The sequence below is a fragment of the Pelodiscus sinensis genome, chromosome 8 (genome assembly GCF_049634645.1).
Source record: "Pelodiscus sinensis isolate JC-2024 chromosome 8, ASM4963464v1, whole genome shotgun sequence".
Lineage (NCBI taxonomy): Eukaryota > Metazoa > Chordata > Testudines > Trionychidae > Pelodiscus > Pelodiscus sinensis.
The window spans coordinates 70,193,361-70,208,582 of NC_134718.1; the positions used below are offsets into that span (position 1 = coordinate 70,193,361).

Genomic DNA, 15,222 nt, shown 5'->3' on the forward strand with positions numbered 1-15,222 from the left:
TTCATTTCCCTTTGCCGATCAGCCTAATCTACACGGCTCCATCGATGGAGCCATGTAGTTTAGACACACCCTTAATGTCTTTATTCAAGCCCAGGGAAACAGTGTTCAAATGCTGGCACACCCTAACTGGATGCCACATTATAAAGCCAGTCTCCCCTGCATCTAACACCTCATTTTTACATCAAAAGCTAAGTACGGGATGCTTCCAGTCCACTTAATTAGTCTCATTAGCACCGGTCCTACAACTGATAGGTACTTTTTCCCCCTTCTTTTTCTTTTATAAATTCCTAGGTTTCTGTTATTCCTCTCCAACTCATCCGAAGAAGTGGGCTGTCCCCATGAAAGCTCATGATACTATATATATTTTTGTTAATCTCTAAAGCTACGTCTGCACTGCAATGCTATTTCGGGATACCAGTGTATTCCGAAATAGTTGTCCCACATCTTAACTGCAAGCCCATTGTTTCGGGCTCGCTATTCTGATGTCCCTGTGAACCTCATTCCACGAGGAGGAAGGGACTTTTTGGAATGGCGGGTTATTTTGAAATTTGGCATTGTGTAGACAGTGTCAAATTACAAAATAAGCTATTTTGAAATAAGATTGAAATAAGCTACGCAATTTGCATAGCTCAAACTGTGTATCTTATTTTGAGCCATGGTGCAGCATAGATGTACCCTAAGGTGCCACAGGACTACTTGTTTTTAAAGTTACAGACTAACATGATGACCCTTCTGAGACTCTTTAGCATTTGAACTGTTCACCAGAGTTGGGGATGGTTATTCCTGCAGGACATTGTGCCAGAAACCTGGGGACTTTTGTGCCATCTCTGTTCCACTGATCATATTAGAATCACCACCCAATGGATGTGCTTTCCATAGTTCTAAACATCTGGGTACACTGGTGGACCTCATTCCTTCTCCCCTTTTCATTATACTTGTAATTCACCCACCACCATAACACTGTCCTCTACAGAAGTTGACCTGTTCATCAAAGTTTCCTGTAATAAATGAAAAGCCATCGGAAAGAAAAGTGCATTGTATGTCATTCAAGTTTCACCGTCAATCACTTTGGTTTGCAAGCACAAAATAGCAACCCACCTAACTGACACTAGGACAAAATGCATTGGGGCACTTGACTGCACAATGTAATCGCTCATCTCCTATTCATACTGCTACCCTCATCATAATCAGAATGATCAATGCAGATTCATCATTCTTCTTCCCAACGTTAATATCCCTTGGTACTTCAAATGCAAACAATGGTGACATTCGACTTTATAAAAATTACCCATGCACCGACTCCGCTTAATTAAACTATTTGAAAGTTGCTTTTGAGACGCATAACGAATGATATACTAAACGGCAATGAAACACGCGGCTAGACAAATGATCCACAATGTTAACAATTAAGACTCACTTCACTTATGGCAATTGACAGCACAAGTGCTCCCCACTTCATTCAGTTTGTGCATTCGAAATGAACTGGATAGTGAGAAGGGTGCTTCTTTCTTAATGAGTTTTGTAATCAAGGCGTCTATTTTAATTTCAAATTGGCTAGATTGGGGGAAATTGCTAGACTAAATGACTGGTGCTAATTAGGATTATAAAAATATTCATCATGCCACAAAATTAATGTCGGGTCTTGATTTCCCTCTATTTGCATATGGCTTTAGTTTAAAGACAGGGGGGAGAACATCTCATGATAAATTGTCTCCTTTTCAATGAACTGAACAAACATGATATATGTTTTGGTCGTCCTTTCACTTAAAGGGACTGATGAATAGTCATGATTTGTAAATGAAGTTAGGTGATATCAAATCCTCTCTTGATTACTGTATTGAAGAAGAAGCTTCAGTCAGTTGCCTTTAAGTATTCTGGATCCCTGGGGTTTCTTTTTCCACAAGTAATCTCTTCGGTTTGTCTCCTTTATTAGCTCCATGGGCTAAGCCCCACAGGATCTAGTAGCATATGCAGTAAAGGACATACATTGTTGTCACAGGCCATGGTGCTGTCAAAAGAGTACAGGTTGGACCTCCCTGATCTGGCACCCTTGGGACCTGAGTATCAGAGGGGTAGCCGTGTTCGTCTGAATCTGCAAAAGCGGCGAGGAGTCCTGTGGCACCTTATAGACTAACTGAAGTGTTGGAGCATAAGCTTTCGTGGGCAAAGACCCGCTTCGTCAGATGCATTTGGGACCTGAGGTGCCTTGGACCAGGGAGTTTGCCGGACCAGGAGAGGTCAGGGCTCCCTTGCTGGCTGCCCGACTCCTGGGTTTGCAGTGTAATAAATTTTTTTTGCTGTGAACTGCATGCAACTGCCAGAGGGTCAGGGAAGCGTCCAGTGCAAAGAGAGCACCCTGGCATGGGGATCTCTAACCCCTGGCATAGGTGACGACCACTAGGTTGTGGGACAAGCTCCCAAGAGTCCTGGGTCCAGCCTTATTGAGATTATGAGGAAAGTGGAAGACCAGGGAGATCTCTGGGTAATGTAAGTGAGAACAAGGCCGTGTCCAGACTCAGGGGGTTTTTCGGGAAAAGTAGCCTTTTCCCGAAAAAACTTCCCCTGCGTCCAGACTCAAGCCGCGTTCTTTCGAAATTATTTCGAAAGAACGCGGCTTTTCTTTCGATGGCGGTAAACCTCGTTTCACGAGGAAGAACGCCTTCCTTCGAAAGTTCCTCTTTCGAAGGAAGGCGTTCTTCAATGTAAAGAGGCCGTCTTCGAAAGAGAGCATCCAGACTCGCTGGGTGCTCTCTTTCGAAAAAGCGGATTTCTCTTTCGAAAGATCCGCCTGCAGTCTAGACATAGCCCAAGTGGCCACATCCTCTCCCCATTGTTCCTGGGGACTGCGAGTGTCTGGGTCCACCAGAAGCACTGGGATGGGTTCCCTAGGGAACATGATGGAATCTCATCCCTGGAGGTTTTGAAGATCCTGACACACGCTGCATTCGCCTTGCAGATCATAGCTCCCTACCGCGCTGAGGGGACGGGGACCTCCTCACTGAGTTTGCTGTTGACTGCCAGGTGCATCCTGATGGCACAACAGTGTGTTATCTTGAGCCACTCAGACGTGATGACATTAAAATACCCGCTTGGTTGTTTTGCTGCAGGAGGAAGATGAAGGCTTGGGGAAGCAGTAGCCCTTGATTCCGGAGCTATTTATTTATAGAATCCTCTCACGTTAATAACGATGCGGCAGGTGAATCTGAGATGGGCTGTTATTGAACCTTCCCGACTATCTATCATCTGCTTCGCCCTCCAGGTTTTCCTCTTCAGTTTGTCACCAGGTTATCTAAGGACCTGCTACGTTTCAGGTTTCTTTTTCTAAGCATGATTTGAAATGTCTCTCCCTGCTTCCCTACAGAGACAATGGGGAGAGACTGGGGTTGCAAGCTTGCTGGGTCCCGCCCTTCCAACACAGGGTGGCCTGTTTAAGGTCTATCTACACCTACAGCTGGAGGTGTAAGTTTGATTAAGCGAGGCAGCCAAAAGCAGCTGAGGCTAGTTGCCAGCATCCTATTCCATCTGAATCCCTAAGCAAGCACGCAGCTGGATAGCCCACGCTGCAGTAGCTACACTGCTATTTCCAGTGCTCTGCTCCATCAAAGCTTGCATATGTCAGTTTCCCCATGCTGGGAGTGACCTTCCAGCTTCCATGCAGATGTACTCATGCACTGTAAGGGTGTGTCTAGACTACATGGCTCCATTGACGGAACCATGTAAATGAGTTTATTTGGCATAGTCAAAGAAGGGATTTAAATAATCCCCGCTTCATTAAAGTAAACATGGCCGACGCGCTGTGCCGACGATCAGCTGATCCGACACAGCACAGCAATCTAGCCGCGGATCTGTCGGCTGGGGAAGCCTTTGACGACTGCTCCCTTATGCCTCGTGAAACGTGGTTTACAGGATCGGTCGTCAAAGGCTTCCCCAGCCGACAGACCCATGTCTAGACTGCCGCGCTGCGTCGGATCAGCTGATCGTCGGCACAGCGCGGCAGCCATGTTTATTATAATGAAACGGGAATTATTTAAATCCCCGCTTCTTTGACTATGCCAAATAAACTAATTTACATGGCTCTGTCGACGGAGGCATGTAGTATAGACACACCCTAAGTTCCTTGGCGCCGGAGTGTTTTTTTATCCTGTACTTGTACAGCACCTTGCACGCCGGTGCCACAATAGAACAAAGAATTAATAAACAATAAATCATAACTGTACGTGCCTGTGTAACCCACACACCTACTGGGGTGGTTCACTGTCCTTTGTAGTTGTACTTAAACCACTTACAGAGAGAGGGCAAATGACTTTGCTCTACAGCCTTAGCTGAGAGCCAGCTGGCTTTTGGCTCATGCACTAAGCTCTAGAGGTCCCACGTTCGGTTCCACCTGTCGGCATTACAGCTGGACTGAGTGCTACGTAATGCATTAGTCAGCAGAGAGTAAATCAGTTGCACATATCTAAGGGCCAGTGGCAGACTGCAGTCCCTTGGGAGCAAGTGGTGGGAGAGGACGGGCAGAAAGGAACTGTACCTCTTAAAGACACACTTACTTCCCGGGGCTCCTTGTGGGTTGGAGCTTCCCTCCACTGGCCTGTACTTGGGGCTAGAAGGGATCAGCTAGCCCCCAAGCTGCTGGGGCCACAGGCCCAGATCCTCAGCTGTATTTAGGTGTGTGAGCCGATGCGTGTATGCTAGGCACAGTATTACTGTACATGTTGGGAAGTTTGTTATCTGAAATGAATATACGCTCCCCATAATGATGTCCGCTCATGAAAAGTTTTTCAGAGGGACATTGTTAAGGGCCCAAAAGCAAGCTATTCCCATGTGTTGGAAAGATAGAAAATACGGCAAAAGACCACATTGGCTTAGCCACGAGATCTTGCATGATCTAAAAATAAAAAAGGAGTAATATAGAAAATGGAAAGTAGGACAAATTTCAAAGGATGAATATAGGCAAACAGCACAGGAATGCAGGGGCAAGATCAGAAAGACAAAGGCACAGAATGAGCTCAAACTAGCTACGGGAATAAAGAGAAACAAGATTTTTTATAAATACATTAGAAGCAAGAGGAAGACCAAGGAGAGGGTAGGCCCACTGGTCAGTGAGCAGGGAGAAACAGTAATAGGAAACTTGGAAATTGCAGATATGCTCAATGACTTCTTTGTTTCGGTCTTCACCGAGAAGTCTGTAGGAATGCCTAACATAGTGAATGCTAGTGGGAAGGGGGTAGTTTTAGAAGGTAAAATAAAAAAAGAACAAGTCAAAAATCACCTAGAAAAGTTAGATGCCTGCAAGTCACCAGGGCCTGATGAAATGCATCCTGGAATACTCAAGGAGCTGATAGAGGAGGTATCTGAGCCTCTAGCTATCATCTTTGGAAAATCATGGGAGACAGGAGAGAGTCCAGAGGACTGGAAAAGGGCAAATCTAGTGCCCATCTATAAAAAGGGAAATAAGAACAACCCAGGAAACTACAGACCAGTTAGTTTAAGTTCTGTGCCAGGGAAGATAATGGAACAAGTAATTAAGGAAATCATCTGTAAACACTTTGAAAGTGACAAGGTGACAGGGAACAGCCAGCATGGATTTGTAAAGAACAAATCATGTCAAACCAATTTGATAACTTTCTTTAATAGGATAACGAGTCTTGTGGATAAGGGAGAAGCGGTGGATGTGGTATACTTAGATTTTAGTAAGGCGTTTGATACGGTCTCGCATGATATTCTTATCAATAAACAAGATAAATACAACTTAGATGGGGCTACTATAAGGTGGGTGCATAACTGGCTGGATAACCGTACTCAGAGAGTAGTTATTAATGGATTGTAATCCTGCTGGAAAGGCATAACAAGTGGGGCTCCGCAGGGGTCTGTTTTGGGACCGGCTCTGTTCAATATCTACATTAACAATTTAGATATAGGTATAGAAAGTACGCTGAGTAAGTTTGCAGATGATACCAAGCTGGGAGGGGTTGTGACTAATCTGGAGGATAGGGTCATAATTCAAAATGACCTGGACAAATTGGAGAAATGGTCTGAGGTAAATAGGATGAAGTTTAATAAAGACAAATGCAAAGTGCTCCACTTAGGAAGGAACAATCAGTTTCATACATACAGAATGAGAAACGACTGTCTGGGAAGGAGTACGGCAGAAAGGGATCTAGGCGTTATAGTGGACCACAAGATGAATATGAGTCAGCAGTGTGATGCTGTTGCAAAGAAAGCAAACATGATTCTGGGATGTATTAACAGGTGTGTTGTGAGCAAGACACGAAAAGTCATTCTTCCGCTCTACTCTGCGCTGCTTAGGCCTCAGTTGGAGTATTGTGTCCAGTTCTGGGCACCGCATTTCAAGAAAGATGTGGAGAAATTGGAGAGGGTCCAGAGAACGAGAATGATTAAAGGTCTAGAGAACATGACCTATGAGGGAAGGCTGAAGGAATTAGGTTTGTTTAGTTTAGAAAAGAGAAGATAGAGGGGGGACATGATAGCAGTTTTCAGGTATCTAAAAGGGTGTCACAAGGAGGAGGGAGAAAACTTGTTCATCTTGGCCTCTGAGGATAGAACAAGAAGCAATGGGCTTAAACTGCAGCAAGGGAGGTTTAGATTGGACATTAGGAAAAAGTTCCTAACTGTCAGGGTGGTCAAACACTGGAATAAATTGGCCAGGGAGGTTATGGAATCCCCATCTCTGGAGATATTTAAGAGTAGGTTAGATAAATGTCTATCAGGGATGGTCTAGACAGTATTTGGTCCTGCCATGAGGGCAGGGGACTGGACTTGATGACCTCTCGAGGTCCCTTCCAGTCCTAGTATTCTATGATTCTATGAAAGTATCCCATAACAGCTTGCACCAGCTGAAGTGAGCTTTGGCTGAAGTGGTTAAGAAAATGGTTGAGATCAGGGCTCATGAGTGTTTTACCAGAGCAGCAGGAAGGGAGTTACCTTCCCAGGCTACCACTGGGAAGTCCCAAAGGAAAAGGACAAGAGAGATGAATGTTCTACCCCGGTGCACTCCTAGGCCCTACATGCCCGTTGATACCTGAAATACACGTGTTCAGAGATACACCAAGGTACCAGACAAGCAAGATAAAGAGCTACTAGACTGACTCCAGTGTCAACTGATGTGCTCTATATCTGGTATAAAAGTTGGCTTTGGGAACACACCTTTTCCATAAGGTGAACATACCAATGCTTCACATGATGGCTACCTGGTGACTGGCGTCATATTGAACCTTTCTCCTGCCCGGCTTTAATATTAGCTTTGGGCCATAAAGCTGACTGACAGAGGTTATTAGCTTTCTTCCCTCTCAAGCCAAATTGTAGTCAGTCAATTGAGTATACAATTAATCAACAGGTGCCTAACTCCCATTGAAGTCAAATCCCTTCGGAGACCTGAGTCCCGAGGCCTGTTTCATCTGGTCCTTCCTTGGAGGGAAATGGAGGCACAGACTGTCCCATGGGCTAATGGGAACTGCTGTTTGGTGGAAGGCTTAGGTGACGGCACTACATTTGGGGGGTTGTCACAAAATAATTTTCAGGGTTCTCAGAGCCAGTCTCCAGCAGCTTGTTTTTCTTCTGCTAAACTGAAATACAATTAATAAAATAAAATATTAATCGGAATGGATTTTAAAATTGAATCTGCAGCATCATTTACATGCGCGCCATTTGAAGCTGTTGGATTAAATTTCCCCTTTGCAGGAGTCAGGCTGCATTTATTTGGTTTGTTTTCCGATGAATATCTAATGCACCTTTAATCTGCCATGGTAGGCAGTCACTGCAAATCAGTCTGGAAAGGTCAAACACACTTTGACAGCCTAGTGAGAGGGATGAAAACGAAGGACTCAAACTGAGAGAGCAGGTGCCCTCCAGCATATGAAACATGCCACCGCGTTCTATCAATGGCCTCCTTGTCATATGAGCTATCTGTCTAGTACTATCAATTTTAGAAATGTGTGTCTGCCTCTTTCTGGCTGGCTGTCCATCTGGGAGTCCATTTGTTCAAGAACTCATCCTAAATGGTAAGAACTAGGACTACCACATTAGGTAGGCACCTTCCTCTTATCATAACTTAAAGCCAGGTTAGAGCTTGGTTGCACCAGGATAATGTGATGTGCTTGGAATTTGACTATTTCTCATACAATGGAAAGGGAGGGGTTCTGGAGGAGGGATGGTTATACTGAAGAATGACCACAGAGGGCAGGAAGGGGCCAGAGACGAGGACCAGGACAGATATAACCCCATTGGGCCAGAAGGAGGAAGGGCTGGAAAAAGGGATCACTGTCTGCTATATAGTTCAGAGAGTTTGTCTGTTTGTGTGTCTGTGTGTCTGTCTGTCTGTCTCCCATTTGGGGGAGCTGGAGCTGCAGCAGACATGTCTTACTTGGCCCCAAGCTGCTGTGGTGAGAGGAGGCTGGGGTTGTCCTCCCCCCAGGGGCAGCTTGCATAGAACCCCTCCTCCCCAGCCCCAATCCAGAGCAATGATTTAAATGAAGAAAAACAAAACCTATTTGAGTTAAGGACCCAAGCAGCAGCACCAGGTAAATCGTTGAGTTGGTGAATATTAGCAAGAGGATGCTAGTGCCGGACTCCCAGCCATGATACTTTTAAAACAAAAGGCCCCTGTAAGAGATAAAGGGATAAACCTGGAGGCCTTGGGGAAGGCAAAAACCGCGTGGAGCTTCTTAGCACACGAGGTGTTTGCAACATGCACTCTCTCCAATGAGTGCCCGGCCCACAGTGCAGGCTAATGTAATGGGTGTGGTTAGCTATGGTCCCACCTCCCTGACTCCCAGTTGAGCCTATAAGAGGCAGTCCTGGCCAAAATGTCCAGTATTGTGGGCCGGGAAGAAGGCAAAGCCAGGGAATCTGCCAGGAGCAGACTGTCAATCAAAATAGGCCTGGGAACAGCCCTCCCCATGACGTCACCCCAGTGTGCCCCTTAAGACCCGCCTCCTTTCCCTGCATCACGTCCAGCACCCAGCACAAGCGGCGGGTCAGGCTCCGTGCGCTGCATACAGCGCGGACGCAGAGCCACTCAGAGTGCAGAGCACTGGCGGCCCGTCACGGGTGGATACGACAGCCCACCGGGAAATTCCCGGTATCCCGCCAGGCCAGTCCACCCCTGGGATCTGCCATGCACACTCCTCTGGAGTCCTGGCTGCAATTCAAAGCTACCATTCCCCAGACGAAAACTCTTATTGAGCAATACCAGCTTGAGTTAACTGTAGGCTAGGATGCAGGGGAGCAAACTGGTTCAAGGAGGAACAAAGTACATGCCCCTCTGTGGGCTTGGAAGAATCTGGCCTATGAAGTTTGCACCTTGGACCCATCTCTAATCCAATCTACTTTCATTTGTCCTTAAAGCAAGTTAGTGCCGGTTTGTTGGGCCAATTTGTCAGCAGGCATCCGCTGCTCGGCTGACTCTTGCATCATACGCCTCAAACTTCCCGTACCTTTTGCTCTGTGCAAGTCAATTTTCATTGGCCGTGGTGAGATGGGAGCCCATAGCAGCTAAAAATTTCATTCTGGCCATTAGCAGCCTTCTTGGAAAGGTTCCTGTACAAGGCCTAGCAGAGCGGAGAACTCTCCATCGCCGGGTGAGTTTATACCAAATTGTAAACAAGAAAGAGCTCCAGGGAATAGTGCCTCCTCCAAAGATCTGCTTTGGGATTGGGAAAATCCCTCAGTGCTATAATTTCTAGTGCTTTCGCCAAAGAAAACAACCCCCGAGGAGCATGGGTCCATATCTTGCCTATACACAGAGCCTGAACATCAATTATTCTACTCCTGAATTTGGGGCAAAGTAGCAGATGGGTGGAGTTAACATGGCTTTTAGCCCCTTTTGCACTAATTATTTTCTAGGGCTGTCCCAGGATCTGCTGAGCCCATGGGGTAAGTTAGAGCAACCCCAAGGGTTCTGTACATTACACACTAGCTGAGAAAGCCCCACGAAGACAGTGTATTCTAGGGGGCCCTTTCTACCTACTTAGAAGCTTCTCTACTCTGCTAGTGCAGCACAAAAGGATCTTAGTTCGGGTCTACACTAGGACTTTATTTTGAAATAAACCCCAACCCCAAGGTTGAACATATAAGTGGAGCATCCACACGACTTATTTTGAAATCCGTACTCCTGCTTTTCATCAGGAGTAACGCTAGTTCCAAAATAGTTCTTTTGAAAAAGCCGTTGGGTGGACACACCAGTGGCGCTATTTTGAAATAACGACTCCCTAGTGTAATTTGAACTAATTACTCCCCAGTGCTCCCTGGAGCTCTACGTTGAGATAGAGCATCCACATTAACGGAGCCTGCCTTGGACTCATTTCAAGGCTTCCCGGTAGCGTGGACACGCTAGTTCGAATTTGTTAAATCGGGAGTTAAGTTGAATTACGAATTTCAAAATTGTTTCCTAGCGTAGACATGGCCGACATGAAAGAGAAGACCAGGCCCCCCTGCGTGAACCAAGGTGCAGACTTGAGGTTTCTGACACATTACAGTCCGCTTATCCCATCCCATACACCTCATCAGCTGTCTCTTTCTTCCAGGGCTGTCTTTGTGCAAACCAAACCGCAGTTTATAAAACCTTTACTTCCAGCTTAAAAGCCACATCAAACCATTCAGTGACATCAAACAACTATATTGGTCTTTCAATCCAACTTCAACATTTCTGGGTACATTGAACATCTGAGCTCACAAAAAATATTTGACATTTGGCTAAGTCCTCCTTTCAGGAACCCCCTGGTACTCTAAAAGAAGTCTATTGACAATGGCTTTGAGTCTGCAAATGTCACTCAGGCTCGTAAGAGGAGTAACAACATACACCTGGTGACTACCAGAGCATTCTGCTAACAAGGGGATATAAAGGTTGTGTTCTAGTTACTGTTTGAAGTTGCTGCAAGAGAGAGTATTGGACTTAATAAAGTGTATACAAAATAACTACAGGCAGTCCCCGGGTTACGTACAAGATAGGGACTGTAGGTTTGTTCTTAAGTTGAATCTGTATGTAAGTCGGAACTGGTACATATTGGAGGGGAAACTCTAGCCAAACATTTCTCCAGAGCTCAGTTTTATTCTCCCACACCTCAATTCCCTCAGTCCTTTATTCTCAAGCTGAGGTGTCTGCTGAGAAAAGCCGCTCCGCGTCTCCTTGGTCTACTGGAGGGGGGCGCTAGCTTCGCATCTCCCTGGTCTGCTGCGGGGGGGGGGGGGGGCGCTAGCTTCGCATCTCCCTGGTCTGCTGGGGGGAAGCAGCTAGTGCGGGGTTGCCTCACCCCGTTTGTAAGTAGGGATCCGATGTAAGTCGGATCCATGTAACCCGGGGACTACCTGTACCAGGAAATGCTGACTGGGAGGAAGACACTAGAAAGAGCAGATGCCTTGGTATTTGAAAAGGAGTGAAGCAAAGTAGCTTGGGCCCGGTATCTAGGTTGTATTGCTCCATGGCACGGAGATCAAGGAATCTAAATACACCTGAGTAGTAAACAGCCTTTGCAAACTCCAAATCCCAGCTTTTCAAGGGCATGACTACACTAGGCAATTACTGTGAAATAATTAAATTTGAAATAATAACACCTGAAATAACAAAATCAAAATAGTGTGTCCACAGTACGGAGGAGCCTCAAAATGAGTCCAAGACAGGCTCCATTAATGTGGATATGCTACCTCGACTTAGAGTTCCCGGAAGCACTGGGGAGCAATTACTTCGAATTACTCTAGGGAGTAGTTATTTTGAAATAGCAGCAGTGGAGCATCCACACTGCCGCTATTTCAAAATAAATATTTCAAAATAACGATTTCAGTAGGCATTATTCCCCAGAGAAAGCAAGAATACAGATTTTGAAGACTACAGATTTTGAAATAGCCAGCCCGTTCTTTCAAAATAACGGGCTTGGTACTGTGGACATTCCATGTATTATTTTGAAATGGGGGGGGGGGTATTTTGAAATCATAGAATCATAGAATACTAGGACTGGAAGGGAACTAGAGAGGTCGAGTCCAGCCCCCTTCCCTCATGGCAGGACCAAATACTATCTAGACCATCTCTGATACACATTTATCTAACCTACTCTTAAATATCTCCAGAGATGGAGATTCCACAACCTCCCTGGGCAACTTATTCCAGTGTTTAACCATCCTGACAGTTAAGAACTTTTTCCTAATGTCCAACCTAAACCTCCCTTGCTGCAGTTTAAGCCCATTGCTCCTTGTTCTATCCTCAGAGGCCAGGAAGAACAATTTTTCTCCCTCCTCATTGTGACACCCTTTCAGATACCTGAAAACTGCTATCATGTCCCCTCTCAATCTTCTCTTTTCCAAACTAAACAAGCCCAATTCTTTCAGCCTTCCTTCATAAGTCTTGTTTTCTAGAACTTTAATCATTCTTGTTGCTCTTCTCTGGACCCTCTCCAATTTCTCCACATCTTTCTTGAAATGCGGTGCCCAGAAATGGACACAGTACTCCAACTGAGGCCTAACCAGCACAGAGTAGAGCGGAAGAATGACTTCTTGTGTCTTGCTCACAACACACCTGTTCATGCATCCCAGAATCATGTTTGCTTTCTTTGCAGCAGTATCACACTGCTAACTCATATTTAGTGAAATAACTCCCTAGTGTAGACCAGGGCCAAGAGAGCTTAGGATCCATTTAGGCTCCTAAACAGGTAATTAGAGCTTAAGCACATCATGTCAAATCTGGCTCGAGGATATTTTTTTATCACTGATCAATACCATGAATTAAGCTGCCGCAGGCAAAATGCTAACAAGCAACACCACTGCCTTTGGTGGGTTAGTACAGGAGTAACTGGCTGTCACTTAGCAAGTGAGTCATTTGAGGAGGCCCAAGGAGAGAACGAATTTAGCTTTAACCCTGTGACACCAGGGGTGCGTCTAGAATGGCAAGATTTTGCGCAAAAGCAATTGATTTTGCGTAAAAACTTGCCAGCTGTCTACACTGGCCGCTTGAATTTGCGCAAGAGCACTGACTTTGTAATGTACAAAATCAGTGCTTCTTGCGCAAATATTTTCATGCTCCCGCTCGGGAAAAAGCCCTCTTGTGCAAGAATACTTGCTCAAGAGGGCCAGTGAAGACAGGGAAGAACTGTTTTACGCAAAAAAGCCCCGATGGCTAAAATGGCAATCAGGGTTTTCTTGCGCAAAATCGCGTCTAGACTGGCCACGGATGCTTTTGCGCAATAGCACTCTTTGCGCAAAAGCATCCGTGCCAATCTAGACGTGCTTTTGCAGAAATACTTTTAACGGAAAAACTTTTCTGTTAGAAGTATTTCCACAAAATCATGCCAGTCTAGACACAGCCCAGGAGTGTACTGGCAATCAAAATAGGCCCGGGAAATGGGTTGAGAACGGCCCTCCCCGTGACGTCATCCCTGCGTGCCTCTCAAGCCCCACCCCCTGCGCCATGTCCGGCAAACGGCGCAGGCAGCGGGTCAGGCTCTGCATGCCGCACACAGCACGGACGCGAAGCCGCTCGGAGTGAGGGGCAACGGTGTACGGACACACTGCCCACCGGACGACAGCTCACCGGGAAATTCCCGGTATCCCGCGGGGCCAGTCCGCCCCTGCGTGACACTTTGGCTCGGACAGGTTACAGCAGCAACAACTGAGCTGTGGCACTGAAGTCAGCAGATCTGCCTCAGAAACAACCTAGAGCACAGATCTCATGAGTTTCATGGTGCCACATTGTCACTTTCTAAACACCCGGTTGTTCCTGACAGAGTCTCTTTCACCGGACTCTGGGAAATCATTCCTTCAGCATGATGCGGCTTGGTCACCTTTTGGTCGAGACTGTAGGCCAGAATCCAGTCCTCCTGCTTGGGGTGGAACAGCAGGCTCTGGATGTAGAAGTTCAGTCGGTATTTTTGATAGGTGGCGCCTTCATCGTAGCTGATCAATATGCTGCTCTCAATCTCCGGGTCACTCAGGAGCATAATCTACAGAGGACAATGGAGGGAGAGAGAGAAGGAAATGAAGAGGGTTAATGGGGAAGTCAGGCTCCATGTCACCTGAAACACACTGATACCAGAATGAACTGGCAGCACCGCCTTACATCAAACAGCATCAGAACCTGCTCCAATATACACGGGCGTGGGTTATATTCACTAAACTATGGTAATTAGCAGCTTTAGACAGCAAACAGCTCTGGAGAGTCCCTAGAGAGCTTGTTTAAAATAAACAGCAAATTTTGACCAAAATACATATTTTGGTTCTGATCTAAAAGCCAATTTTTATTGATTTTTTTTTCCCAATGAAAATGTTTAGACCCGCTGTCGTTGCTGTAACATATACAGAATATCTAATAGAGAGGGGGGGCTAAGAAAGATATTCCGGCACATGCTAGAGATTATCTGTGCGGGTGGCTTACATGTGTCTTTACCACCTAGGAGTACTCCAATCATTTCAAACTACAGTTAAGAAAACCATTACACCATATCATCTTAGGTCTCTCTCTCTCTTTCTCTCTCTCTTTCTCTCTCTCTCTCTCTCTCTCTCTCTCTCACACACACACACACACACACACACACACACACACACACACACACACATACACAGAAACAGAATAAATCACAGAATTATGGGACATACATATAAAGTGCACAAGAGTTCTGAAGTTTATCATGGACTTTAGACCACTTCACCTGCTCTTTTGCCCACCTATCCATCTCTCTATCAGGAATACTTCAAATAGCCTAAAACTCTGAGGAGCTTCAAATATGTTTGTTTCCACCTGCCAGCGACGTACCCTCCATTTTCTCCCCCAGTAGGAAATTCTCTCTCCACATATACAGGCTCTAAGGTCCAACATTTGTGTTAAAGGTCGCATCCATATCTTGCTACCTTGCTAAGCTAGAAGGGGAAGGTTTCAGCCATTGGAAAGGAGAGATTTCCCAGCCATTGGAAAGGGGAGATTTCCCAGCCATTGGAAAGGGGAGATTTCCCAGCCTGACAGTCTGTGTCAGCTTCACAGTCTGAATTTAGGCACGAGTTTGGGTGTGCATCATCCTTACCTTCCATACAGCAGGGACAATTCATACCACATTTAATGAAGCTGTTTTTCCCCACTGCAGGGAAATCGGAATTGTTCCATTTGTGCAAGTAGGAAGATAATTCATGCCTCTGATTTTAATTAGAAAATAAAACCAATATCATAAAATGTCTTTCTTCTATATTATGTCTTACTATTCCCTACATCAAAGTCACCAAGCAACCCAT

The 15,222-nt window shown here is 45.7% G+C and overlaps 1 protein-coding gene across 2 annotated transcripts in view; it reads right to left on the minus strand.

Annotated features, from left to right (window-relative positions):
- SORCS3 (sortilin related VPS10 domain containing receptor 3) overlaps window positions 1–15,222 on the minus strand; it is a 499,588-nt gene that overhangs the window by 201,901 nt on the left and 282,465 nt on the right. For both annotated transcript variants that reach the window (XM_006135388.3, XM_075935518.1), the window contains exon 4: window positions 13,785–13,943. In XM_006135388.3, the coding sequence (XP_006135450.2) occupies window positions 13,785–13,943 (159 nt within the window). The remainder of the gene's footprint in view (window positions 1–13,784; window positions 13,944–15,222) is intronic.